Genomic DNA, 27,203 nt, shown 5'->3' with positions numbered 1-27,203 from the left:
CGATCCCAGACTCGTCCAACCATGCTCTCCTCACACCTCTCGGGGTGTCTAATAAATTAAATCTCACGCTCAACATGTTCCAAGTTGAACCTCTGACCTTTCCTCGTCCATCTCAAATTATGACAACAAATCCCCTACCAGCTCAACCCAAACCCTACACCGTGCACAGTGAGTCCCTTCCTGTCACCTCTCCTGGTGGTGGTAGTGGGGCCTCTGTGCAGCACCATGTCCCCTCCGGCACCCTATCGCATATCCAGATTGCAAAAAGAGCTTTTAAAACGGCCATGGGACATCAGGCCCTGCCCCAGACCCTGGCCATGAGACAAACCTTCCGCTGCAACTCGGCTAACCAGAGGCCCTGCCCCCACACCCTGGGTCCGCTGCCCACCCTACTCCGCTTCCCCAGCCCCAGGGTCCACGCACGTGGCCGCTCTGCCCATAGACTGGTGGGAGCCAAAAAAAACTCAGGAAGAGAGGATTGTTTTTAAAAATTTGTTTATTTTAAAACATGAAACTCAAGCGGAATAGAAACCACAGTAATTACATTGACGAGATTTTAGTATTTGCCAAGAAAAATAAAGCCCCAAAGATATAAAAATCAAACCCCAAACCCAGTTTGAAAAAAAAACAAAAAACCCCCAAAAGAACCCAGAAACAGCGACAGCACATCTAGCCATGGCCCTGGGGAGGTTGGAGGTCGAAGGTCAGTGCCCTGGTGGCTCAGGCCTCAGTCCCAGTGCACTCAGTTGTTAATTCAGGTGGGAGGGGACAGGGCCAGAAGGGGACCTGGAGGGTCGGGTCTCAAAAAAATTATATCCATAGATTATGTATAACAAAATTGAGCACATGACTGTTATGGCTAAACCACCCCCTCCCAAAACTCCCCTCCCCCACTGGGGATGCCACCCTCTCCCCCTTGGCGCTGGGCAGGGTCCTGGGTGGGGAGGGAATGGTGCTGGACTGGAATTGCATAGTGAGATGGGTGGGTGTGGCAGGGAAAGGTGTCAGGGGCCTCTGCCCAGGCCTCCCAGCTGCCCAACCTGTAGCAGCCAGGGTCCCATCAGCCAGGTGTCTCAGCTGGGCCCCGCCTCCTGCTCACCCAGCCTTGTGGGGACAGCACCCTGGTGGGCTTTGTAGCCTTCCTGCCCCCTACGAGGTCAAGGACGCCCCCCCCCAAGATGCTGCAGGGCCTGAGGGGCCCAATGCCCACTGGTGCAGGGGTGGGAGTGGGTATGGAGGGGTCAATAGGATGGAGGATGGCTAGGAAGGGGGCCCCCAAAATAGAAAAGAAAACCAATGTGGGACCCGCACCCCCACTCCATGGACTGAGCTCAGGTTTGAACCCCTTTGGTTTTCCCCTATTCCTCAACTCAACTTCAGTGAGTGGAAGGAACTCGGGAAGTCACAGGTAAGTGGGCACCCACCTGCCCACACACGCACAGCGGCCTCCCAGTCAGCACAGGCTTGGGCTGGGGCAGCCACCGCTCACACCGTCCACATTCACATTGGGGGGCCCTGCCAGCAGCTATGCGGAGCAGTGGGACCACTGGGGCCACCCTCCTGACCAGAGGCCAGGATGCTCCCACCACAGGTGGAGCCCAGGGGAGACTGGCAGGTGCGCAGTGGCCCCGCCTGTGGGGGCCTGGAGCACGTCCTGCAGTGCAGTGAGGTTCAGCCACTCCCAGGGGCCCCTCGCAGTGAGTCCACTGCCTCCCCTCCCTCCCAAGGGCAGAGGCTGCCCCAGGGTGGGCGGATGTGGCCTGGGCCCACCCTTTTGGTCCCAAACACCAGCACAAAGGAAGAAGGTCCCAGAGGAAGGGAAGGCTGCCTCTGGGAGTTAGGGCCCCTGTGTCTCTAGACTGCCCGCCAGCTGCCTGGCTCCTGCTGTGGGACCCTGGCCTGGGGCCTCACACTGGCTGCTGGGTGGCCCTCTGCTGCCTCTGGCCTGGCACCTGGCCTCTCTGAGAGGCTGACCAAGCCAGAGCTGGGGCTGGCAGGGGGCTTCCTGTCCTGACTTGGGGCTGGCCCCGCTCCGTGGCAGGAAACAGCAAACATTGTACACAAAAGCCAAAAGCACCTTAGGGAGGCCTTGCTCCCGCTTCACAGGTAGGGAGACCGAGGCACAGGGACCTCGGTCCTACAGCCCAATCCTCTTGGGGCAGCACCCACTGGGGAGGGCTCTCAGGGCCTTGGGCTGCCCATCGGTCTATGCCCGCCAGCAGTGCCCCAAGAAGAAACAGCTACTCCAGCCTGACTCCCGGCTGGTGGTCCTGGATTCCGGGTCACACTCGCCGGCTCGGCTGCAATACCAGGGCCGCTGGGGTGAGGTTAGTGGTTAGTCCCAGGGGAGGCAAGGGCCAAGGGCTCATTCACAGGCAGCTCAGGTCCAGCCCCCGAGGCCTGGCTCCAGGACACGGCACCTGTCCTGGACGGAAAGGGGACCAGGAGGGAGTGTGCTCCGCCAGCAGCCCGCAGCCTGCCTACCCTAGAGATGACGAGTGTGGTTAGTGCAAAGAACGAACCGGTGGAACAAGCTGCCACGTCTGGGGGGGCGGGGAGAGGGTTTGGCACCAAGAAGGTGGCCAGCACTGGTGAGCGGCCTAGGCTCGGGGTGACACCTGTCCTCCTGCCGCTGTGGAGGGCCAGGTGCCGGGGGTGCTGAGGGAGAGAGCGAGGCTGGGTGGAGGCAGGTAAGGTGGGATCCTGGGAGGCTTCTGGCAACTGGCAGGAGGGGCCTGTGGTCAGAAGGGGAGAGAAAGAGGGAGCCACAGACACCAGAGAAGCAAGGCGGTACCAGCAACAGGAGCAGTAAGTGACCACAGAAGCGTCAGGGCTGCGGGGGGAAGGTGGGCGCTGTGAGCCGGGAGACCGCAGGGTCCCAAGGGTGTCCAAGCTGCAAGGGGCGTCGGGGACACAGCACCGCTGCCTGGCCCAGAGTGGGGCCCTGTGAACCAGAATCCTCGGAGGGCAGAGGGCGTGGGGGTAGGGCCGCAAGGGCCCTGGTGTCCGTGGCAGCCCTCCCACGGGTCCCAGCACGGAACCCAAGGACAGGGTGAGGCCCAGAGCTCCCGCATCTCCACCGGCTCCTGCAGGAAGGGAGGGGAGAGCGAGGGGCCTGGCACCATGCGGAGGGTCTGGCGGGCGGCCTTGGCATCATGGAAGCAGCAGTGCTGGCTGGGGGAGGAGCAGGGTGATTGGCACGTGGGGCGGTGACTGGCCGGGCGGTCTAGTGGCCGCTGCCGCTGGAGTCGGGGCGAGGCTGGCTCGTGGCGAGGTATTTGGCTCTCATGCTGGATGTGTACTGCAGGGAGACAGGGAAGTGGTGGTGAGCAGGGCATGGGCATGGCTGGGCATGGGCCTTGGGGGACAAGCCAGAAGCACCCCCGGGGGCAGGATGGGCCAGGACAGCACGGCTGGCAGCCCCAGGGGAGGGCTTGGGAGTGGCCAGCTGGCCCAGTGCCGGGACTGTGAATCCCCGAGGGCCCCAGATACAGGATGGGGACCAGCCTCCTGTCCCAATGAAATGAGCACACTCAGCCCCATCCCTGTCTTGGGCATGTGAGCACTGTGCCAGGCAGAGCTCTGCCCCACCTGAAAAGCAGGAGCTCAGAGGCCTCCCAAACCCAGGACCTGAAGGTCACACACAGGCTGTCCTCCCCCTGCAGGACCCTGCTGAGGGGCCGTGAGCAGAGCTCCATTCGGGGGGGGGGGCAGGCTGTGTCCCAGGATGGCAGATGGTCCACGAGGGTCCAGAGCAGGAGGGTCCCCAAGGCTGAGGTGATGCTGTGGCCCACTCAGGGGGGGACCAGTGGTGGTCTCCTCCCAGGTCATAGACGCAGGGACAGAGGCGACCGGGGAGGGGATGGCCTGCACGTTTCAGCTACCCTTGTCCAACCTGAAGCACAAGGGCCTCCCTCAGTGCACATGCGTGTGTATGCTCGTGTGCATGTGTGTGCTTGTGCTCACAAACACATGTGGAGGATGCATGTGCAAAAGGTCACATGCCTGGGGGGGGGGACAAAAGGCCAAGACATGTGCCCAGCTCACCAGTGGTTAAGGAGTCTGGTAGCTGACTCCATAGCCACACACTAACCCACCCCACAGCCCCCAGATCAGGAGGCACAATGCCCCCTGGTCCTGAGAACCCTCCCAGAACTCCAGGTGGGCAGAAGGTTGTGGGTGCCCATCAGGGGGCAGGTGGGATACGGGAGGAGCAGCGGGCACCAGGAGCCATGTCATTCCGTGGACATGCAGCAAGGGCAGGGATGGCGGGCTGTGCCCAGACCGGAGGGAGCCCATGCAGATGCACAGCACTGTGGGGCCGGCTGGGAGCAGCCTGCACGCTCGTCTGTACCACCCACGTGTACCTCCAGACATGCAGGGCAGCACTTCAAGGGCCAGGCCTGCTGGCTGCACCCAGGAACCAGGTGCAAGCAGGCACGAGGGTCTGCTGGACAGTCTCCTTGCTGGGAGGTGACAAGAGGGGCTGTGGCCACCTACAGCTGGGCTGGGGGTGGGGAGGGGGCTCACTGCCCCTGATGTGAGGGTGATGGTCCAGAGCCAGCACCACAAGTCCCTGTGGCTGGGCTGGAGGCTATGAAGCCTGCAGGCCTGTACCTCCCCCAGAGCTGGTCCCATGGCACTGACCTGGGAGAGCCCTGGGGCATGGCAGGTGGGCCCTTGGCCAGCCTGGTGAGGGGGCAGCAATGAGCAGAGGGCGTGAGGCATGGAGGCACAGGTGGGCAGGCGGTGCACAGGGCAGGGGACCCAGGTGGGTCAGTACCTGTCACTGAGGGCACGGCTGCACCGCATTCAGGCATTTTCCATGGGCTTAAACTGCCAGCCCGTGTGGCTGCCAGAGTCCAGGGCAGCCAGATAGCGCTAGGAGGGCCCGGGGTGGAGGGGGGGTGGGAGGGGGCAGGAGAGAGAGAGAGAGTGTACCCTCAACCCCAGGGCGCAGGTGGGCCAGAGGAGGCCACAGGGGGCCGGAACAGTGCCCAGAGGGTAGCAGAGCTCAGGTGAAGCCTGGGAGCCCGCATGGCACAGGCCCAGGCCATGGCACCCAGGCCACCTCTGTGCTACAGGGCACAACAGGGCCACTGTGCATGTGGGCAGGTATTTCCAAAGCAAGGTGGCCTTCTCTCGTCATCTGTCCTTTGCAGTCCACCACCTCCAGGAAGTCCACCCGGGGCCCCGCCTCTCTGTAAGCTCCTTCTCTTTGGCACACCACCACCCTGTCCCCTTTTCTGTGTTTCAGCCCTGAGGGCTGAGGGGACCCCAGGCCAGGCTGGAACAGCCACGGGCCGAGGCCTGGGGTAAGCTCAGGAAGTCCACACAGGAAAAGGAGAGGCAGATTGGGGAAAGAGAGGAGTAGGGCCCTCAGCTGCCCATTCTGGCCCCGGCGCACCTCAAGGTCAGCCTGGAACCCACCCAGCTGCACTGACCCGCTGCAGGCTCAGAGGACCATACTCGATCACCCAGGTGCTGGGTGGTGCCCCCACCCACCCCCCTGCCCTGAGACTTACTGAGGGTGGTGGGGACTCTCGCCCGATGAGGGGGGTGTTCTCACAGCGGGGGTTCTGGAAATTGGCATTCTGGCTCCTGATCAAGGAGAGAGGGGCTGTGAGTGACTGCTGGTCATGGTGGTCCCAGCTCTGAGCCCAGGGCGTGTCCTGGATCCAGGCAGACCCTGGGTCACCTGCTCTGCCTGGCACCCTGCCATCCTGACTTCAGCAGGGATGCACACCCTGTATGCTCCCACTGTCCCTGGATGCTGCCTGCTGGCAAGGACTCAGGGATCCCAAAAACCCAGCATAGTAACCAAGGGCTCAGAGTGGGGCCAAGGGTGCCTGCCTGCCCTCATATGGCCGGGCCCAGGCCCTTAGCCACAGTATCCCTCCATCTGACCAAGTGACCTCCCTGTGGCCTCACCCAGGTTTGCCAGGCACAGGAAGCACTCAATACTAGGCCTACCCCACCCAAAACCCAGGCACCCCCCCCAGGGGGCCCAGTCCTCATGTGGCCCCCACTGTGGGACGGCCCCTTCTTCCCTCTGCATGGCCCCTCACGGGCCTCTGTCCAGCAGCACCCCCTCCACTGGCTCTGCCTCCCCCCCCTTGCTCCCCAGCCTGTGGCTGGCCTGAGCTCTAAGCTGCGCCGGGCTGATGTCCCTGCGGCCACACTGAGCTCCTGCCCCGCCGGGGCTGCCCAGCTCCTGGGACTCACATGTACTCAGTGACCGGGGCATTGCTGACGGTGTGGGCCGCGGCCGGGATGCTGGCCTCGCTCCCGTAGCTGCTCCCGCAGCTGTAGAGACTGGGCATGTGCACGCGGTAGAGGCTGTCGTGGGCCTGCCGCGGCCCCGCAGCGGCCTCCTCCTCGCCGTCCTCGTCAGGGCCTCTGCGGGGGACACGAGCAGGAGCTCAGCCCCGACATGAGGCAGCCGCACCAGGCCTGCAGGATCAGCTCCGGTGCAGACATGCCTGGGTCCACCCCTGGCCTGGCCACACAAGCTATGGGGCTGCGGCAAGTCACCTGGCTGCTCCTCTGAGACAGGGGACCAGGGCCCTGTGCCTCGGCCTGTACGCGGGATGTGGACTGTCCACTGATTAGAAGGGAACGGGGCCCTCCGGGGGGAGCACAAGGGGCGAGGTGCACTCTTTTGGCCCTGCAGCTCCCAGTCGACACCTTTGGGTAGTCTGAGCCCATAGGGCCCATCTGCACCCAAGACGCCTGAGTTCACACGGCCCATCTACACCCTTAGAGACCTGAGCCCACGGGGCCTGTCTACCCCCAGGAGGCCCAAGCTTAGTCTTCCCTACTCTGCTGGCCCTGCTGGCCAACCTCCACTCTGCTTGGGCAGCTGCAGGGAGAGGCAAAGAAGCCATGGGCCGGGCCTTGGGCTCTCAAGGTGCATCACGCCCTGCCTGGTCCCAGGAAGGACTCAGGGCTGGGCTGCCTGGTGGTGAGGGCACAGGCCAGCCAGGCCTAGGCTCATACCCCACCTCCCCACCACCAGCTGGGTGACCTCGCACAGGGTCTTCCCCACATTCCTCATAGTGAAATGAGCAGGACAGTGGTAGCAGTAGACTGAGCACCAATTACCCGCCAAGCCCAGGGCTGAGCCCTTACAATAGGGGCTCATCTAGTGTCCACCAACCCCAGGAGGTGTATACTCTCACAACCCTCTCTACAGTTTGGGAAGATGAGGCCCACCATGGCTAAGTGATTGTCGACAGTCACCCAATGCACAAGGGTAGTCAGGACCTGAATCCAGGCCATGTGGTTTTAGGGCTGCACTCTTAGACACTCTCCCATAGCTGCTATCTTTATTACCACTGCCACCATCTCCGCCACCACTGTTACCACCATCACCACCATATCACCATCAACATCACCAACATCACCATCACAGTCATCATAACCACCATCACCGTCATTGCGATCATTGCCATAATCCATTATCACCATCATCACCATCACTACTATCATCACCACCATCACCATCACCATCATCACCATCACATCACCATCACCACTATCATCACCGTCACCATCACCACCATCACCATCGTCACCATCACCACTATCATCACTATCACCATCACCACTATCATCACCATCACCCATTATCACCATCACCACCACCGTCACCATCACCACTATCATCACCATCATCATCACCACGACCACCATCACTGCAATCATTGCCATCATCATAACCACTGCCACCACCGGCAGAAGCATTATCGCCATCACAAAAGAAAATAATGGAGTGAAACCCAGACAATGGAAAGAGATCTGAGCTGAGTGATCTGTGACCCAAGCTGGGCCACCAAAAAGCAGCCACAGCCCAAATGGGCAGGAAGGTGGTAACTGTGGGAGATAAACTGGGGGGGCCCAAGAAGGGAAGGGGCCTGGCACCCTGATACACCACTCAACCTACTACTGACAGTGGAGACTGGGCTAGGGGCTGCCAGGACCCCTAATTCAAAGATAAGTACAGGATGGCTCCATGGGAGGTAGCTGCCATCCTGGTCACCCAGCTGAGTGGGCCACAGAGGCCACGCCACCCAAGGCCCTCCCTGCCCAGCAGTGAGTCCCCACAGGCAGCCAGCCGGTCTCCCCAACCACAACCCTGCGCATCTGTACCCAGGATGGGGAGATGGCAAGACATTCTGAGGCCAGGCAGAGGTGTGGAGAGTGTGGGGCATGGTGCCAGCGCTGAGGCAGGGCCCTGGTTCTCCTGCCTGCTCTGGGCTCAGGCGCCCCATGGGCGAGGCGCTCCTCTAGGCTGCTTCCCATGTGAGAAACGGGGATGCTCACCTAGGTCACACCAGCCTCACAGACACTGTAGGGGCTTACAAGGCGTGAAGAGGTGAGAGGCACTTGTCCCTGTCCCTGGGGATTGGAACAGGGATGTCCAGAAGGCAGTTCCCTAAAACATCCTGTGTGCTGTGGCCTGGGGAAGCCCAAGGACCCCTCGGAGCCCTTCACCTTTTCTGCTGCCAGGTGTGCGGAACGCTGCAGACGATGGAGCTGAACATGAGCGCCGTGACAAAGGAAAAGAGGGCCAGGTAGATGAGGCCCTCGACGCCATCATAGCAGAAGCCGGTCAGGGCCTGCACATAGTCCTGGGGCCACAGGGACAGAGACGGCGAGGCCACAGAGAGAGGAAGAGACGGAAGACAGGGTGAGATGGATAGGCTGGGGTTGCAGCCCAGCCCACAGCAGCCTGGACCACCCTCCCGCTCCCTAGGGCGCTGGCTGGAGGCTGGGCCGGGCTCCCACTCTCCCAAGCAGCCCTCGAGGCCCCCGCCACAGGCCCGCTCCCGGAGGCAACTCTCACCAGGTGCAGGCTGCGGCAGTCCACCAGCGCGGTGAGGTGCTGCAGGTTCACCTCCGTGCCATTCAGCACCTCCTGCACTCGGAGCAGAGGGTCCTAGGGGAACACCCCAGGCAAGGTCAGCCACAGGTGCCCTGGGAACCTCCTAGACATCTGTCCGCCCCAGCCCCTGCCATGGAGACCACACTCAACCCTGTGATCCCGGCACAGGCCTTGAGGACCCTGGGTTTTAGAAATTGTGTCCCCAGAGTCTGTGGCCTGGCCTCAGGGGGGCAGCTGAGGGTGCAAGCATAGAGGAGGGGAATGGGACCCACAAATGCCTGTCCAATGCGGCCACCATTACGTGGTCCCTTTACTGTAACAGGAGGGACAGAAATACCCATGTCTCCTGATGTGGGCCTGGTTTTTAAAGTTGCATTTTAAGAAAGTTCAAGACAAAGGAAAATTTTCATGACAATTTAAGTGACAAAACATTACCAAAAACTGTATAGTGAGCCCGACCATGTGTGTGCCGTGTGTCTGTGCTGTTGTGTGATTGCACTGTGTCTGTGTTGTGTGCATCTGCATTGCTGTGGATCTGCATTGTGCACCTGCACCGGGAGGAGACAGCTGTCTACAAGGTGAGGACAGAGGCCTCAGGAGCAGCCAGCCCCACCCGCACCTGGATCTTGGATTCCAGCCCCCAGGACTGAGACACAAGCGCCCAGTATGGCACTTTGTGATGATACCCAAACAAACTAACACACCCACCTATCCACTCAGTTGCCAAAAACCAAGAAGGTGCCCTAACTGTAACAGAAATAATAAAAGGAAGTAACTTTAAAGTAGTGTGTGTGTGCAAATATCTCTGAAATGTAAACTTTGTGAAGTTTATTAAAAGGGTTGGCTATGGGGCGGTGCACACACAAGCCCGACTCTAGCAGGCTGCCAGCACCTCCGGGAGCTGTGGGTGGCGGCTGTGGAGTAGCAGTCCTGGTACTGTGTGTGTATGTGTGTGTGTGTGTGTGTGTGTGAGACAGGCGGGCCCCAGAGCACGGGGAAAAGAGAGTCCCCTCAAGTCCCCAGGATGCCCCCAGGGGGCGCACCTTGTTAAGGAATCACGGCCAGGCAGACCTTTATTTTGTTCCTGCATCTGTTCCCATTTGTCTCATTTTTCAAATATAAAGAATTCATATGACTTTTAAAATAGGAGCAGAATTTTTTAAAAGAACCCACCAAAACCCCTCCATCATCAGGGAAATGGAGGAAAGAGTAGAAGGGAGGGTGGGGCAGGAGGCACCCTCTTGGTGTCACCGCCTGCACCATGTGGGGCCCATAGGCCCAGTGCCCACCCCCACCCCCTCACCTTGGTGGCCGGGTACTCCCGAGGGATGGTCTTCAGGAGCTCGGCCACGATGTCCTGCATCTCCACCAGCGCCTTGTGGCTGCCCGACAGCTTCTGCTCCAGAGACAAGCTAACTGCAGCCGGGCAGGGCAGCCTGTTTCCCTCCCTCGGCCCTGCCCACACATAGGACACCCAGCACTCTGTTCTGTGGGCTGGCGGGACAACCCTCCCTGGCCCCCCAGGTGTCCATGCACCAGAAGATACAGATGAAGAACGTATGGCACCTTTAAAGCAGATGGGTGGTCCTTGGGACCCTACGGACCATGCAGTCACGGGGAGTGACGGATACGGGGCTGAGGGTTATCCCAGAGTGGACACAGGACCCTCCTCTACTAAGGCATCCCTGGGACCCGCCACACCCATCAACTGGCTTTGTCTTGCAGGGTTGGCCAAGGGCAACCCAGGAAATAAAAGGAGTCCAGGGATTTGGGGGGCATTAAGCAGGCCACCCCAAAAGGCTTATGCTGAGGGCACCAGGGCAGTAACCCAAGGGGCAATTAGTGATGTCAACAGGGCGTTTGCCCAGCTGTCTCCCCAAGGCTCCCAGGGTCAGTGGGCCTGGTGGGCTGCGAATATCCGAGATGGAGGGCCATGGCCTGCCTGGTGCTTCAGACTGTGCCCTCAGCAGGCCTGAGCTCTCACCTGCTGGAAGGGGTTGGAGGCGCGGGGCGAGCAGGCCAGATAGTACTGCAGGATGTCTGTGGAGAGAGGTCAGGTGGCTGAGCAAGTGTGGCTGGCTGTGTCTGTGTGCGGGTCTGCGTGTCTATATGTGTGTGCTCACACAAGTACACGTGTGTCAAAGACACATCTATGTGCATATTTCTGTGTGTGGCCGCTCAGGTCTGGGGTCCCGTCAAGCTCATGCTGAAACATAACAAAGCGCCGGCTTCATGCAGCCACCTGTAGATGGAGCCGGAGCGCTGGCCCCACGAGAGGCTGGGCCTGCTGGCGCTCGCCCAGGACCAGGAGCCCGGAGCAAGGACCTGGGGAGGCCCGGCTGAGGGCACCAAGGCCTGGGACAGTGATGGGGACAGCTGTCATCAGCCCTGCCAGCCCTTGGCAGAGCAGGCTCACCTCTCTCCCATAGGGGAGCTCCTCAGGCTTAGGAAGAAATGGTTCCTTGACAAAATAAGCTAAAAACCACCCTCCCACACTCACCCCTTGGGGCTTTCTTGGCAAAGGGGGAAGGACAGTCCCATGAGGGCCACTTAGCACCCCTGTGCTCTGCCCCCAACTCAGCCCTAGAGTCGTCCTGCCTCTTCCTACACCCACACTTCTGGGCAGTCCCATCAGCTCTGCCCTCTCTGCATAGCCTGGTCTACTTCTTGGCACACTTCTGCCTGCCTGCTGGCTCAAGACGCCCTGTCTCCTGCCTGCAGGAATGCAGCAGCCCCTGCTCCCTCTTTGACACCCCCCCCCCCCCCGCTCCAGCAGCCCAAAGCAGCTTTGAAGGGCACAGTCAGAGGCCACATCTTTCCCCTGCTCCCCACCTCCAACGGGCTCCTGGAATAAAGTCCAAGTTCCTGACCATAACCTGGCCCACCCTCTCTTCTCCCAACAGGTCTACTTTCTGCCTCACAAACACATCAAGTTTGTCTCTGTCTCAGGGCCTTTGCACAAGATGCACAGCCTTTTCAGGTTCAGTTTTAATGCCACCTCTTTGGCAGGCACCCTGACTACTTGCTCTGAGCAGCCATCATCACCTGCTTCTTCCATCACTCACTCTCCTCCCCAATTTCACCTGCCTCCATGATTCTCAGAGCCTCCCACTAGAAGATGTTACTGTTCAATCACTAGTTTCCTGTTCTGGGTGAGTCCTGCCTCCCTGAGACCCAAACCGAGGGTTTGCAAGGGCGAGGATGCATCGGCGTTGCTCAGTGGGGTCTTCCCAGCCCAGCCCCTGGGTGTCAGCTCGGACACGGCCACACACTCACCCCCACTCAGCACCGAGTGCTCCTCCACCATCCTGGTCACATAGGTGTCAGGGTCCACACAGAAGTCACTGGAGCCCTGGGATGGATGCAGGCAAGGAAAATGGGATGACCAAGCTAGGCCTCCCCAGCCCTCCACTCTCAGAGCCAGAGCCTGGCCCTCCACCCTGGGGTCAGGTTGACCCTGGGGGCACTGGCTTGCTGTGTGTCCAAGCACAGGACTGGTCCCTCAGCCTTCACATCCCAAGGGAGGTGGGAGGGACGAGTATGGCTTCCCAGCCCCATGACCAGGCCCAGCAGACGAAGACCACCCCTCCCTGCTGCCACTCACCACAGACGCAGCCAGCTCCAGGCCTAGCGCGCCCCAGCTGATGACCAGGGCCAGGACCCCCAGCAGGCAGACCCTGGGGGCAATGAAAGCCAATCAGCATTCCCCCAGACGAGGTGGGGAGGGAGGTGGGGGGGTCATGCCAGCTGCCAGGCTGCAGGCAGAAGGCCAGGTCCCAGGGCACACCTGGGGGTCCATCCACGCAGGAGCTGTGGCTCCTCCCCTAGGCCGCAGGCCCACAACTCACCCAACTAGGATGCCCTTGGAGCTGCGGATGAGGCCAACCAACACCAGCAGGCAGATGGCGACGTCGAGCAGCAGCAGGCCCAAGTAGCCCAGCCACCTGCAGGCACAGGAGGTATGGGCCAGGCCCAGGGCACAGGATCGGGGTGGTGGGGGTAAGGGCGGGGGTGCTGGGACAGGCCAGGCATCTAGACCTAGAGCCAGCAGAACCGAGGCAAACAGCCCGGGACCCAGAGGGGCACCATGGGCATTTCTGGGCTATGTGGACTCGAATTGGTCCTTATAGTAAACAGCCCCATGGGGGACTCCTGCCAGAGTAGCTGCTGGAGACCCAGCCCCTTCAACCCATAAAACCTCAGGCACTGGGTGCTGGGAGCTGCCTGGACCTTAGAAGGAAAAAAGCTTAACCTGGGGCAGTAGGGGGGCCAGGAGAGTGCCAGGTCGCACCTGTACCAGTCATAGAGATCCACCTGCTCAGCCAGCGTCTCCAGGGACACAGCTGCGTTCCTCCAAAACGGGATGGCAGCCGTGTAGCCCAGCAGCATGTCCAGCAGGCCCTGCAGCCGCACGACTGCCCGCAGGGGCTCGGGCTTTGCGGCCAGCTGCTGCTCCAGGCTCTGCAGGCTGGGCTCCGCGGTGAGGTTCAGGGCGGCTGCAGTGTCCCACACCTGCGCCAGGGGGCGCGTGAGCCGGCGCAGGGGCTGCCCGCACGCACCGCCTGCCCACCTCTTGGCTGCCCGCCCAACCCGTCCACAAGCTCCCCACGCCTGCAGGTGGGGCTCTGGCAGTAGGAAGAGCGCCCCCTCCCACCTCGGCAGCCACTCACGCGGTCCTGGACCCCCGCCACCGTGCGGTTGGCGTGGCGGAGCGAGTAGGTGGCCCGATGAACGCCGTCGCTGGTCTCCCCGTTGCCATAGAACCCCACAGCTATGCCGGCGCTGGGAAAGGGCGAGGCCGCGTGAGGGCGGGGGGGGCCTGCGCCCCCTGCTCACCTGCACACCAGCCCGCTCACCCGCACGCCCCCCGCCCGCTCACCCGCACACCAACCCGCTCACCTGCACGCCCCCTGCTCACCTGCACACCAGCCCGCCCGCCCGCTCACCCGCACACGAGCCCGCCCGCCCCGCTCACCCGCACACGAGCCTGCACGCCCCGCTCACCCGCACACGAGCCCGCCCGCCCGCTCACCCGCACACGAGCCCGCACGCCCCGCTCACCTGCACACGAGCCTGCACGCCCCCTGCTCACCCGCACACCAGCCCGCCCGCCCGCTCACCTGCACACGAGCGTGGCGATGATGACGCACCAGGCGGTGCAGCAGCAGTCGGCGTCCAGGTGCTCGTCCCTCTTGCGCCGCCGGCAGCACAGCCAGAAGGAATAGAAGAGCAGGAAGAGCGTGTCCAGGGCGAGGCAGGCCAGCGCGGAGGCCCCGAGCAGCAGCAGCGCCTGGGGGGGGGGGGCAGACTAGGGTCCTCACCCCTGCACTGGACTCCGGGACGGGACCCGAGCTCCGCTGGGGGGCGCAGGCCGGCACGCCACGGGTCTGCCTCTCCCAACACCTACCGCCCCAGGCCCTGCGCCCCTCGCCATGGGAGCCTGCCACCTCCCGGGATGTCTGAACAGGGGTCCTCCTACAGACGCTGTGAGGGCGCGCTGGGTGCTGGGTGCTGGGTGCCGGGGGCATCCCAGCGGAGGCGGGCACGGGCTCGGCGGGACCAGGCAGAGCGCAGGCCCGAGGGGCTGTCAGCATCCGCGCCCGTCCTCACCTCGGCGCTCAGCCCGCTCTGGACCCGGCCGCCTTCTCAGCCCCAAGCCCCGCAACCTGCAGGGCCCGGAGCTCTGCACCGCAATCCAGGGGGCACGCCTGTCACCGAGGCCGAGGCCCCCCGCGAGGAACAGCTGACCTGGCGCACCAGCGCCGCCTGCCGGTGGCTGAGCCCCGGGCCCGGCACTCAGAGGGGGCGGCGACCACGCAGCACGAGCCCCCATTGGCTAGAACAGGCGCCAGCCCGCCCGGCCCCGCCCCTGGGCCCCGCCCCCTCGGCCGCCCCACCCAGTTCACTGATAACCGGCTTTAGGGAAGGGGTGGGGGCCCGCGCCCCCCCTCTAGGGTGGGAGGCACAGGGTCGCGCGCCTCGCGGGGCAGGGCAAGTCAGGCCGCAAGAAGGCCTACCGCGTGGGGGGGCCTCCCCAAGGGCGCCGCTCACCCGCAGCGCTGCCCAGACCTCAGGAGGCCCTGGAGACACCCTCCCTCCCAGGTCTGAGCACTCAGCAGCGTGGCCTTCCCTGGGTCTCAGCCTGGGGAGCTGTTGGGGGTGCGACACCCAGGCCCACCCACCCCTGGGGGCCCCTGGGACAAGCTCAGCCGGAGGCACTAGGACCGCTGCCTCCCATCCCCGGCGCCCAGAGACCGTCTCCCAGGAGACGGTTGCCAGGCAGCGGGGCAGGACGGCACTCTTGGGAAGGCCAGGGGACCACTGAGGGCTCACCAGCCCTTCCCACCCGCCGCCCAACAAGCAATCTGGGCACAGTCGGCGTGGGGCTGGTGCCCTCCATGGCCCTTCAAGCTGGGGTGCAGCTACCCACCGCCATGCACAAGGAGAACCTGTTGGGTCCTGACCACCCGACTGCCCGCTCACCAGCTGGATGCGCAAGGGGAGCAGGCCTAGTGGGGCTGACGCTGGAGCCACCTCTCAGCCCAAGGCCCCCGCGAGGTCCCAGTCACAGTGGGGGCACATTCACCTTGAGGGGCCTGGACCCAGCATCACCCCTACCCCACCCAACACCGGGAGTCAATACCCAGGGTGCTTGGAAGAGCACCACCTGGGGTCCCTGGGTCTGCGCTTACATGCACAGACTGGAGGTGCCTCAGGCCCTGCCTGGCCCGTCCGAGCAGGTGAGAGGCAAAGGGCAGGACAGCTCACTGCCCCCAGGACCCTGGCCCCAAGGGATGTCTGCACCTCTGTAACCAAAGTTACCCTCCAGCCCCCCGTCAGTCACCTGGTCCTGCCTCTGTGGCCCCTACCTGAACCCTCCATCAGAGCATGCCCACTCCCACCTAGAAGCCCCCATCCCACTGAGCAGCCCCCTCGAAGCCCTGCCCACCCTGGCTCCCACGGTTCTGCAGGCCACATTAACCGGCCCCATACAGCCTCTGCTCCCTCAGTGGACACAATTTGGGGGAGCAGGGTCCCACCCCCACCCCCAGAACACAGCTGGCTTGGAGCTGCTGCTTAATGGCAGCACCCAGGCAGGTGCTCTCCAGGAGACCCTCCTGGGCCTGTGGGCAGGTCAGGGCGCGCAGCTCAGCCTGGGGTGAGCAGTTGGCACTGCCACTGGCCAGGACTGAGCTCACAGGCTGGATCACCGCCTCAGCGGCGCCAGGACCACCCACTCCCATTTGCCTGATGAGAAAGCTGAGGCAAGATAAGCACTGCTGGCCCAGCGAGATCCTGGCATCTGGGCGTGGCGCAGCTGGGCTCCCACGTCTGGGAGGTGCCAGGGCCCAGCCCCCGGAAGGCAGGCGTACAGGCGGGCGGCACAGGTACCTTTCCTGGATCTTCTACAGCTTTGATTTCGTTACTTCTTTGTTGTTGGGTTTTTTTTCTTTTTGGCTTTTCTATTTTTTTAAAGCCACAAACACGTACTACCTTTATAATTAAAACACAAAACCAGAAGCCTGTGAGCAGCTCTTCCCAGCCAGGCGTGGGAGGCCACTGGTCCGAGCCCAGCTTGGCCATGTGCGACTCTGCATGGCCTCTGGTCAGGCCCTGTGTGCCCCGTGAGGCAGGGCGAGCACTTCCCGCCCCCCAGGCTGTCAGGCGGGAGAAGGGCCCTGGCAGCCACAGGGCAGAGTTGGGGCCCCCCAGTTTATGGCGCTGTCGCACAGTCCCTGCCGGTGCCCGCTGCCTCAGGAGCAGAGGTCATGAAACTCCCTGGGCCTGGCCACCCGGAGACCCGGGGCCTCCCGCTGCTGGACAGAGGCCCAGGGGAGGGCCTCCTGCCCGGCTCCCACAGCCCCCCCCAAACTCAGGCCCCAGAGGGGAGCCCACTTCTCAGGGAACTAGAATGCCCAGGTTCAGCTACCTCTCTGCCTGATTCTGTGACCTTGGGTCAGGGACTTGGACATCGGCGCCTGTTTCTCCACGTATAAAACAGAGGCGGTGGCATCCCTCTCCTGGTGTGGTTGCTCAGATCAAATGGGCTGATGTGTGAAGACGTAAGAAAGGGCCTCCCTGGGGAACCTCCAGGGACGTCCCGGCCCCCTGCTGACATGCAGCCTAGTGGGCTGGGGACGGGAGGCGGGTGGTCACCCTGGCTGCCGGAGGGGAGGGAGCCCAGGGCTGCCCACAGACAATGGGAGCATGTGCGTGTCCAGGCCCACACCTTCACACCCACATGCAAGCCCACCCACACGTTCACACATGCACATATACCCACCATTCACACATTTATATCCACACATGCGTATCTCACACACACACACACACACTGACACACATAAAGGAGTTGCCCCATGAGCTCCCAGCAGTGACTGTAAACTTCCGAGGGTTGTGGGTGGGGGGATCCCAAGAGCCTTGGGCATCAGACACTTGCCAGAGACTGGGAGGGGAAGACAGGCCTGGCCAGCCAGGGGCAGCCTCCTGCAGCCACCCGCCTGGGGGAGGACACGCCCATCTGTCCCCTGCCTCAGGCACCCAGTCAGGTGTGGGATCAACGCCCAAGAAACCCCAGGCCCAGGCCCTTGAGAGTGAGAATGTAACCTGGGCTTGGAGAGGGGTACCTAAGGGCAGGAGAGTTACTCAAGCCCGGGGAGGCGGCGGTAGATGGAGGCCTAGGTGTCCCACCTCGCCCCTGCGGCCCTGCACACAGGAAGCCAGGCGTCAGGCATCGGGCTCAGCCCTCCCTTTCTGGTCTGTCTGCCCAGCTCCAGGAATCCCCTCCTGACTGTGAGGACGGGACCCCATTTCCACCACCTGTGCGCTGGCCCTCTCTGCCCACACTTACTCCAATAAGCCCATCCATTAGCAGGGGCGGTGCCCTGTGGCCCCAAAGCCTGGCATACAGTGGGCACTCAGAAACGTGGGGCGCCGGGGACTCCCACCCCAAGCTCCAAGAAGCTGGGGCAGCTTTCTGGCAGGACGCTTCCTCCCCAGAGCCTTCAACAGCAACCCCATTGGGTGGTTCGTGGGGCCCCTGGGTGGCCCCAGAATGCAAGCTGTGGGCCCTGTGCCAGGACAGCCCCACACAGCCCTACAGGGAGGTGACAGCACCCTCTGGTTTACACAGGAGGGGACCCCAGTCCTAGCTAGCTCAGCACTTCGAACCAGCACCAGGCCAGGCAGCCTCTTGCCTCCTCCTGTCCCAGGGCCAGGTGCCAAGCTTGACCTCTGCCTCGGTTTCCTGAAGGCAGGTTCTCAGATCGGCTTCCGCTGGCCTCCCTGTGGGGCCCGCCTCCCCTCCCCCTGGCTGGCCTCCCCTGGTTCTCCCTGGGCCCATTCAGAAAGAGGATGGGAACTGTCTCATCAGCATCTGGGCTCTGACCACATGGAATTTTCCGTCTGTGATGGAAGTGACGTCAGCACTTGGCCAGGCCAGGCGAGATGCCTGGGCCTGTGTCCTGACCACGGCCACAGTGCTGGCTACTGGCCACCTGAAGCACCAGGAATGCCTTGGCTCAGTGAGGACTTGGGGTGGCCACCGTGCGCCCAGGCGCCTGCAGCCCACCCGCCCCTCCTGGCTGCACCACTCGTTTTTCAGCCCTGGGCCATCCCATCCTTCTCAAGGGCCCTGCAACCCCACCACAAAGTGTATCCTGGAGAGTGCCCTGCCCTGTCCTGCGCTCACACAGTCCAGGTGCCCTAGGGCCCCCAAAGGCCCCGCCCATTCTGGAAGCACCTATAAGTCAGAGTTTGGGGTCTGAAGCCTCTCCCCATCTCAGTTCAGGACCAGGTCTGAGGCCTATAAGGGTGACCCAGCAAAGTCCAAGCCCCCAGCAGGTCCTCCCAGTCCTGGCAGGGAGACAGGGGGCAGGAAGGGGCCCAGGGTAGGCTGTCCTGTATGAGGTGGCCCCATGGGACAGGGGGACCCTGGTTCAGCCCCAGGCTTGCTGGCAGCTGGCTGCAAGGAGGCCCCGAGCCAGCCCCATGAGGGGAGGGCCTATGAGAATCATACTGAAAGCTGTGCAGCTGGAGGCTCAGCTCCATCCAGAAGGGACTGCAGTGCAAGAGGGCATGAGATCGCGAGGCCTCTGCAGGGCCCGGCTGCTCCGCTCCTTCAGTGACCCGTCAGCACATTGCATGGGCCCCCTACCTGTGCAGAATGGTGGACTCAGCACCAGCACTGGGCACACCAAATTGCCCCAGGCCACCAGGCAGGAGCGCCACGCTTGACCTTACCAGCACATCCCTGTGCCACCTGCAAGGAGCACGCCGCACGTGGTACACACACCAGAAGCACAGACAGACCGCCTGCTGAACACACCCCCCCACACCTCTAACACCCACACCTCCAACACCCACAGCTCCCTGTACGGCAGCCTCCATGCCCTCAGCATCTGACCCTGAGAGCTGCCCATCCGTCCACCCCTCTGCCTGCCAGCAGTCCACAGCCAGGCTGAACAGCCCTGTCCCAAAGGAATACCCTCACAGGGACCCCTGACCACAGCCCCAGAGGACACATCTCGCCACCCTGCTGTCACAGCCACAGCCGCTTGACCCCTCCTTGATCAGCCTCATTGTGGGAAGTCACATGCACCCAAGGGGTCAGGGGTCTTCCTCAGGGCTCACAGCTGGTGGGGTGGAGGCAGGACCCCAGCTCAGTGGGGCAGCAGCCTGCAGTCTGTGGCAAGAGAGCCCAGTGAGGCCCGGGAGCTGCCCTGGCAACCCTGGAGAAGACCCGGGCCAGCAGGCCTGCCCACCTTGGCTCAGCCTTCCCAGCCCCCTGAGAGGCAGCTCCTGCCAGGTGGTAAAGGGCAGGCCTCCAGAGGGGGCAAGTCCAAATTCTGCCGGGGGCCTCACTGCCTCACGCCCACCTGTCTCATTGAAGCAGGACAGCCCAAGTGACCACACAAACGGCCTGAGACTGAGGAGTGTCAGCATGTAGCATCTGTATTCAGCACCGGGCCTGGCACTGGGACCACAGGGCACAACAGACAGCACCACTGGGCTGAGCCCGTGTCTCTCCAGACCCCACAGTGCAAGCGTGGAAGCTCAGAGGCTGGGGAGCCAGGCAGAGGACTGTGGAGGGTGCAGAATTGTCAGGGGGTATCCTTGAAACTGTTATATGGGGTCAGTGGGTGCGAGCGGGGCACCATGAGAGGTGGGGACAGCGTGGGCAAAGGCCCATTACGAGGTCCAGGCTGCATGGAGCTGAGAACAGGCAGGGTTCAGGCCTGAGTCTGCAGTGTTAGGGGGCAGAGTGAGGGTCCTGTGGGTAGGGTCCGGCAGACAGGCAGGAAGGGGAGCAGTGGGCCCTTTCACTGCATCTGGGGGTCCTGCCCCAACCCCAGAGCTGCCTTCTCCACAGAAAGAGACCCTGGTCATCAGGGCATCCAGGAGGCACCATCTGGGAACCCCCACGTGTCCAGGCTGGAGCTCTGGGCACAGGATCAGGAGAAGGGAGGGGGCATTGGGCCGAACCGTGTCTGGGGTCCCCTGCTAGGAAAGCCACACCCCACAGCTGCCTGCTCCCTTAAGGGCCAGCCCTCCACCTTAGCACCCACTGAAGCTGGCTTCACACAGGCTCTCTGGTCTGCAGGCCACCCGGGCAGGCGGTACCTACTTTCCAGGCCAGACACTCAGGGCCCACACTTAAATGATGGAGGCAGGGCTGGAGCCGGCAGATGCCACCTGAGGAAAGCTCCAGAAAGGGCCCCTCACCTCCTGGGCCAGGCCGAGTGGGTGCTGAGCTGAGGGCCAGGGCCTCGGAGCCGAGCTGGACGCTGAGCTGGCTGTGTGGCCGCAGCCCCACGCCCCTCCAACACGCTTGGCTGCAGCTCCCAGATGCTGGCCAGAAATTAAAAACAGATTTCCAGCGAGCCGGGCTTGGGTTTCACGAATTCCATGCCGGTGAGCTCGTGGCCGTGCCTGGGAGAGCGCAGCCAGTGGCTGGCCCTGCGGGAGCCTGGGAAGGGCCCAACTTTCTATGCAATCCCTCCTCCCTTCCCCCTCCAGTCTGCAAGGTCCAAGGTCCAAGGTCCGAGGTCCAGGCCAGCAGGCTGCACACAGGCACCAGCTGCACCTTAGTCCTCACAGTGCACAGTACATTCGCTGCCCCTCCCCTCCGCCAGGAACAACATGGACAGAGCCCCAGGACCCCAGAGCAGCTCTGGCTGGACACCCCTAGACCGCCACCCACCCACCCTGCAACCCTGGGGCCAGCTTGGAGGAAGTGCAGAGGCCCCGCTCTCCCCACCCACACTGGGCCGGAGGAGTGAGCAGACACCACTGAACTGCACCTGGGCTGGCCTCCCTGCAGCCAGCATGACACCCAGAAAATCCCTCTGCCCTTCACCAGGGCTCTGCGAGTGCCTCTCCAGCAACCACCTCTGGGGACCCATGCCCCCACTTCAGATGGGCCTGGTGGCATCCTTGGGGCTTGCCTCTACCAGGAACATGAGGCCTGGGGGACACCGCCCGACCCCAGACCCGGGCCAGACCTGCACTGAGTGCCCCTCAGATGGTCAGGAACCCAGCCAGGGGTGCACAGGCCGAGTGGGCAGCCGGGCAGGTGGCACCATGGCAGCCACACTTTTCAGAGGCAGAAGTGGTCACCTAGGCGTTGGGGAGCCCGGCCTCAGCCCATGCCCTCGGCCAACAAAGGACAGGTCCGGATGAAACAGCCCCTCTGGCACCCCTGCCCCTCATAGCCTACCTGTCCCTCCCGTGGGAACCCAGGACTCAGCAAGCCTCCTGTAGGGAGGGAGGGGCACTGAGGGTGGAGGGTGGCACGTGTGCAGGCCTGTGTGTGCACGAGCCCATCTGGGCACACAAAGCCCAGGTCTTGGGCAAGGGGTGGTGGAAAGGGAGGCTCATAAAGGGCTCTGTGCAGCCCCTCTGCTGCAGCTCACCCAGCCCACCTATGACCTTGGCACATATTGGCTCCACCTGGCCCTGCTTGCTGAGGGCACACCCCATACCCAGGCACCTTCCTTGGCTCCAGATGAGAACAAGAGTGGCCTTGTGGCCAGCTGGCACCAAGTGCAACTCATCCTGCCTCTGGCATTGTGCTAGAGGCCTGGCCTTGACCAAGGCCCACTGCAGCCCTCCCAGTCCCACCCATGACAAGGACACTTGCTGCCTCAGCAGATGTCTGTCATGCCATGGAGCCCTCGGGAGGCCTGCTGGGCAGGAAGGGGACCCAATTTTGCTGGCATCTGCCATTCTGTCTCCAGGAGGGACCTAGGGCAGGCCCAGGCAACTGGGGGCCCTTCCTCAGCACCTTAGCTCGGGGATGTCCTTTGGGAAGTGGCCCCTGCTCTGGGTGACATAGTGCCCAGTGTGTGCCCATTGGAGCCTTGCCACACTGAGGGTTCTCACCCTCCCCAAGACCACAGGAAGCCCCTGATACACCTAAAGGCTGTGTGTGCCCCGGCCCAGCACAGGGCCAACGGCAGGCACAGCACAACCAAGGGCTCCTGGGGTCCTGCTACTGCCCATCCTGTGCCCCAACTCCTCAGGGGCCACACGGGGCACTTCCCACGTGAGTGACCCAACCCTGTCTGCAGATTCGGTTCCTCTTGTCCAGTTGAGGACTCAGCAGAGCTGCCTGTGGGGGGAGGGGCCCAGGGCCATTCTGTGGCTTCCTAAAAAAATGCTTATAAAAAAGCATGAGCCTTTCAGGCAGAGAGGCTGTGGCCTGGGGTCAGAGCCACCCACCCAGAGCCTGACCAACAGCCCTGGTCAGAGACAAAACAGCTGATGTCCCTTCCCCGCACCCATCCTCAGACCTCGAAAACCAGGTGCCGACGGGCCCAACAACAGAGCCTGGTGGTGCCAGGCGGAGGACACACAGAGTTTGGCCCCAACACCTACCCCTTGGCGGGTGTACACTTGGCGGCAGAGACAACCAGCAGCCCAGCCCTTCGCTGGCCGAAGGCAGGCACATGACCCCAGATCAGCCAACTGGATTCTCCCCGGGACTTTGACAATGACCAAAGTGGCAGAGTCACTCTGGCCCAGCAAGGGCTTCCCTGCCTGCTCCCCTGTGCATGGGCCTGCACCCCAAAGCCAGCTCAGGAGCTCCATCTACACAGGGGGTGTTTAGAAGCTTCCACACAAGTCCTTGTATGCTCTGTTGGTTGGTGTTTCTGTCACTCGCAGCCTCAGAATCCTGACGGTGACCATGGGATGCAGGCCAAGCATCAGGAACCAAGGACCGTGGACATGGTCCCAATACATGAAGACTAAACGCAGGAGACTAAAAGGGCACACGGTGAGATTCTAGTTTTACGTGACCCTTCCCCAGTTTAAGTGCATGGACGGACTCCAGTGGGAGGGCTTTTTTCTGCCTTCAAGCTCTGTCCTATTTTCCACATGTTCCACGGATGTGTATCCCTTTTATAAACTAGAAGAGAGGCGATGAATGCCGTTGTTTAACCAGAGCAAATTTCCTTCCGATTAGTGGTAAGGATGACATCAGGGCTAGCCCCACCCATCGGACATGACCATTCTGCCACTAGGCTGCTGTCAGGCACAGCATTAAACTAAGGTGCTGTGGTCTCTGCTGGGAGACCCCTAAGTGGTCTCAAATCCCCCCTGAATAGTCATTCAGTCTGGGCTCGCACACCTCCGGCCACGAAGAGCTCATCACCTCTCTAGGCAGCATGTTCGGACCAGAGGGACTCTCTTATTTTGGGCTGAGGCTCAGGCTTCTCTCTGCCACAGAGCCTTTGCATGTGCTGTTCCCGCTGCCTAGAACCCTCTTCCCCAAGGTCTCTGCATAGCTACCTCAGTCTTATCTTTAGGGTCTTGCTAGAAACATCCAAGCACTCAGGGCTCTAATAAGAAACAGCTCCCACCCTGGGCAAACCTGAGGCAATTGCTACCATCTGGCCTGGAAGGTGGGCCAGTGTGCCCACTGCAGGCGAGGCTCCAGGCAAGTCCCAGCCCACTGGGCGTTCAGTCTGGCTTGCAGCCTCCATGGAAGGTCAGGTAGCACCTCCTCCAGGAAACCTTCCCTGACTGCCAGGCTCCTGCAGGCCTTGTCCTGACCCCACCACAGCACTGCTACGCCAGGTGGTAACTGTTTTTCTCCATCAGCTCGTAGCTTCCAGAACCCCCTGAATTGGTGGAGACAGTAAGCAAGAATGAGAGACTGGGGGTAGAGAGAGTATGACCTCACTATGTGACTCTGAGCCAGTCTCCTCTTTGAGCCTCAGTTTGCTAATCTGTGCAATGGAGACAGTCCTCATCTCCCAGGCTTGTGTGACAAAGGGCTAGTGATAGATGTCCCCACATAGCACTCCGAGAAAGGGTGGCCCATGGGGCTTTCCAGTGGCTTTCACCAGGGCTCCCAATAGCAGATGGTAGGGGCAAGAAACAGCAAAGAAGGGCAAAGTCTGGTCTCCCAAGCCACCCACCCCCCACTCCTGTACCAGGCCCCACCTTCCCCCTGGATGGCTCAGGAAGTAGAAGCCCCCACCACCCCAGCTAGGCCCCATCCACATGGCAGGAGGGGACTGCCAGAACCCTGCGGCGCAGGTCAGGGCCAGAGACAAACAGGCTCCCAGGCCAAGAGGTCAGGGAGATGAGTCCGCACCACCAGGGGGACAGAGGCAGTAGCCCCCCACAGCTGAGAACGCTTCACCAGGGGAAGCAGGAAGGGGCCCCAGGCCATGGCACATGGCGCCCCACTGCCCACCCACCCAGGGAGGACGCTCCCTCTGCTGCACACCCAAAAGGGAGCAAAGCCGGGCGCCCTCGCATCCCCACCATGACCCTGCATAGAAGGCGCACTGGCCTAGGTGTTGGGATGAGGCAGTGAAGGCTCAGAGAAGTTGAGCGCTAGTCTGCAAGCACCAGGACAGAGGGCAGAGGCAAGACGCATGCCCAGGTCTGGCTCACCCTCCAGCCCCCGCCAGGAGCAGAGGGGGCGGGGGATGGAGACAGGCTGGTTTCCACACCGTGAATTATTCAGTGGCTAATTCTGCTCCTCAGAGAAGAGGCAGGAGAGAGTGAGTCAGAGCCCTCCCACAGCGAAGGAGGGAACAGTGCTCAGGGAGGCTGGCGCAGAAGCCAGGGTCCTCTCGAGGGCAAAGGGCCCTGCAGGAGGCCAGCTGTGCTGAGGGGTGCCTGGCCACCACCCCAAGGCCTCCCAGGGCTTCAGGTGTCTGGCTCTCACTCACTCCCCACCAGGTGTCTTGGAATCCCAGCTGGAAGGCCCACGGGAGGACAGCACCCAGGGCAGGGGCGAGGCAGCCAGTCAGGGTGGTTGGAGGCATGGATAGGTGGCACCCCACGGGCCAGGAGGAAAGCTCTGTGCTGGCCAGACACCCCAGGTGCCCTGGGGGCTGCCCTGGAGCTGCAGAACTGACAAGTGGCCTGGAACCTCCCTCAGCCCAACCTCCCGTCCTGTGGAAGCAGAGTCCCCAGGGGACAGACGTGGCAGAGCCAGCACACAAGTTCCTGGGAGCACAGAGGTGTTGCCCCTACACGGGTCGCCCCCCCTGGGCTGGGCTTCTAGAACATAGGTGTTGGGTTTTATAAAATTCTGTCGTCTCTGGGCACGCCTGGGCCAATCCCTCGCCCCCTTTCTAATCTGCTCAGACACAGGTCAGCTGTGCCGGGGGAGCAGGCACCAGGTGAGCACTGAGGCCGGGAGCCTGGGACTCCCTGCAGAGCTAGGGTGCCCATGGCATCCTCACTCCCTGCTTCTGGTTCTCTCCTCCTGCAGAAGGGAGGCCAAGGAGAACAGAGTTCTGAATAGGCGAGGTGTGAGAGGGTCCACGAGATACTGGACTCCCAGGGCATCCTGACAAGCGAAGCCATTTCCACCCCACCCGAAGGCCGTGCAATGATCGCCAGGCAGAAGCCCAGAGGTGTTCCAGGTGACCAGGCACCCAGATCGAGAGGCCGCTGGAATCCGGATCCCCAGGCAGGAAGAAGGCAAAGCCCACAGCCCAGTCCCTGGCCCTGCTCTCACTCGGCAGTGGCTCAGTGACAGGGTTGGCACTGGGGTTTGGCATGACCCCAGGCCAAGGGCTCCATGGGGAGAGCCCGGTCCACAGGGAGAGGGCTGCAAAGGGCCCCGCCACCCCCTGCTCTGCCCAGGCTCAGCCCCTCCAGCCTTCCACACTGAGGTCCACCTTGTGTCCCTATGGGCAGGCCTCTTCCTCAGGGGCCCCGGGCAGGCCAGGTGTCCCCGAGGCACACACTGCACCGTGTGACTGTCCCACAGCCCCGCAGCCGCAGGGCTCAGAGCTGCGGAGCCCTATGGGTAGGGGCTCTACCCGGCAGGGTTCCCCGTGATGGGCAGGGGCCTGGGCAGGAGCTGACAACTGGCAGAGGGGGCCCCATGGAGGGCAGGGAGGTGGCCCCACGACATAACCCCAGAAGAGAGGGCCTAAGTGACCCCAGGAGGGAGGCCAGAATCTGCAAGACGGCCGCGGGCCCTGGAAGGAGGCACTGGGGGGTCCTCTGACCCTGGAAAGGGAGTGACCCATGACCCAGGAGGCGACCCTCCAGAAGGGGGGCGGCGTGCCTCTCGATGGGAGGAAAGCGGGGTGTCCTTAGACCCTCAGGAAGGAGGGGGCTCGCGACCCACGGCGCGCAGGGGGCTGTGACCCCCGATGGGGGAGGGGGTCTTCAGCCCTTGGCAAGGAGGGGCCGTGACCCGGGCCCCCGCCCCGCGCCCCCGCGTCACCTGCTGGTAGTCGGCGTCCTCGGGCCGGAACCGGCTGCTGGTGGCCTCCCAGCGCAGGTCCAGGTGCGGCAGCCGGTGCAGGAGGCTCACCCACCAGGGCGCCGCGTAGCTGACCCCGGCCATGGCGCTCGGGCACGCGGCCGCCGCGGGCTCCTCGCCGCCCGGCGCGCGCGGTTCAGGGGCCCGCCGCGCCCGGCCCGGCCGCCCGCATCGCCCGCGCGCTCCTGGGCCCGGCCCGGCCCGGCTCGGCCCGGCTCGGCTCGGCTGCGCTCGGCTGCGCTCGGCCCCGCTCGGCCGCCCGCGCCCGCCGCCTCTTTGTTCGCCGCCGCCGCCGCCTCCGCGCGCCCCGCCCGCCGCCGCCGCCCCGCCCCCGCCCCGCTATTGGCCCGTCCGCCGGAGTCCCCGCCCACCAGACGCGCTGCAGCCCCGCCCCCGCTCAGCCATTGGCTCGTTGCGCGAGGCCCCGCCCCAGGCTCCTCCCCCCAGCTGCGGGGCGCTTGGCAGGGAAGGCCGGGAGGACCAGCGCCCTCTCCCCCGCCGCAGAAGGGCCGGGCCGGGGGCGCCCGTTAGTTCCACCCTTGCACGTTCATCAAGCTTCTGCGGGCTCGG

The 27,203-nt window shown here is 62.9% G+C and overlaps 1 protein-coding gene across 3 annotated transcripts; it reads right to left on the bottom strand.

The window, feature by feature from the left end:
• Positions 1-478: 478 nt before the first annotated feature.
• TTYH3 (tweety family member 3) lies at positions 479-26,783 on the bottom strand. 3 transcript variants are annotated; one of them, XM_016212972.2, is made up of 14 exons: positions 26,595-26,783; positions 14,008-14,177; positions 13,558-13,669; positions 13,179-13,399; positions 12,736-12,831; positions 12,492-12,564; positions 12,164-12,239; positions 10,872-10,927; positions 10,191-10,283; positions 8,849-8,941; positions 8,497-8,633; positions 6,226-6,399; positions 5,526-5,601; positions 479-3,301 (listed from the first exon to the last, which is right to left on the bottom strand). In XM_016212972.2, the coding sequence occupies exons 1-14, from the start codon at positions 26,715-26,717 to the stop codon at positions 3,227-3,229; spliced, it is 1,575 nt and encodes a 524-aa protein (XP_016068458.2). In that variant the 5' UTR covers positions 26,718-26,783; the 3' UTR covers positions 479-3,226. The 3 variants fall into 3 exon arrangements, with proteins under 3 accessions (XP_016068458.2, XP_087673157.1, XP_087673156.1); XM_087817031.1 differs by lacking the exon at positions 479-3,301 and adding an exon at positions 4,750-4,881; XM_087817030.1 differs by lacking the exon at positions 479-3,301 and having other exon boundaries at positions 4,917-5,601.
• Between the last annotated feature and the right edge of the window lie 420 nt (positions 26,784-27,203).

The sequence above is a fragment of the Miniopterus natalensis genome, chromosome 4 (assembly GCF_054644295.1).
Source record: "Miniopterus natalensis isolate mMinNat1 chromosome 4, mMinNat1.hap1, whole genome shotgun sequence".
Classification (NCBI taxonomy): Eukaryota; Metazoa; Chordata; class Mammalia; order Chiroptera; family Miniopteridae; genus Miniopterus; species Miniopterus natalensis.
This window is presented reverse-complemented; position numbering and strand designations above follow the sequence as displayed.

Excerpts from the sequence above, each read along its gene's own strand:
- TTYH3 (XM_087817030.1), bottom strand. The coding sequence starts at position 26,717 with ATGGCCGGGGTCAGCTACGCGGCGCCCTGGTGGGTGAGCCTCCTGCAC. Across the intron at positions 10,284-10,871 it reads CCTCCAACCCCTTCCAGCAG|AAGCTGTCGGGCAGCCACAA; the intron begins GTGAGAGCTCAG and ends TCTCTGGAGCAG. Across the intron at positions 6,400-8,496 it reads CACACCTGGCAGCAGAAAAG|AGGCCCTGACGAGGACGGCG; the intron begins GTGAAGGGCTCC and ends TGTCCCCCGCAG.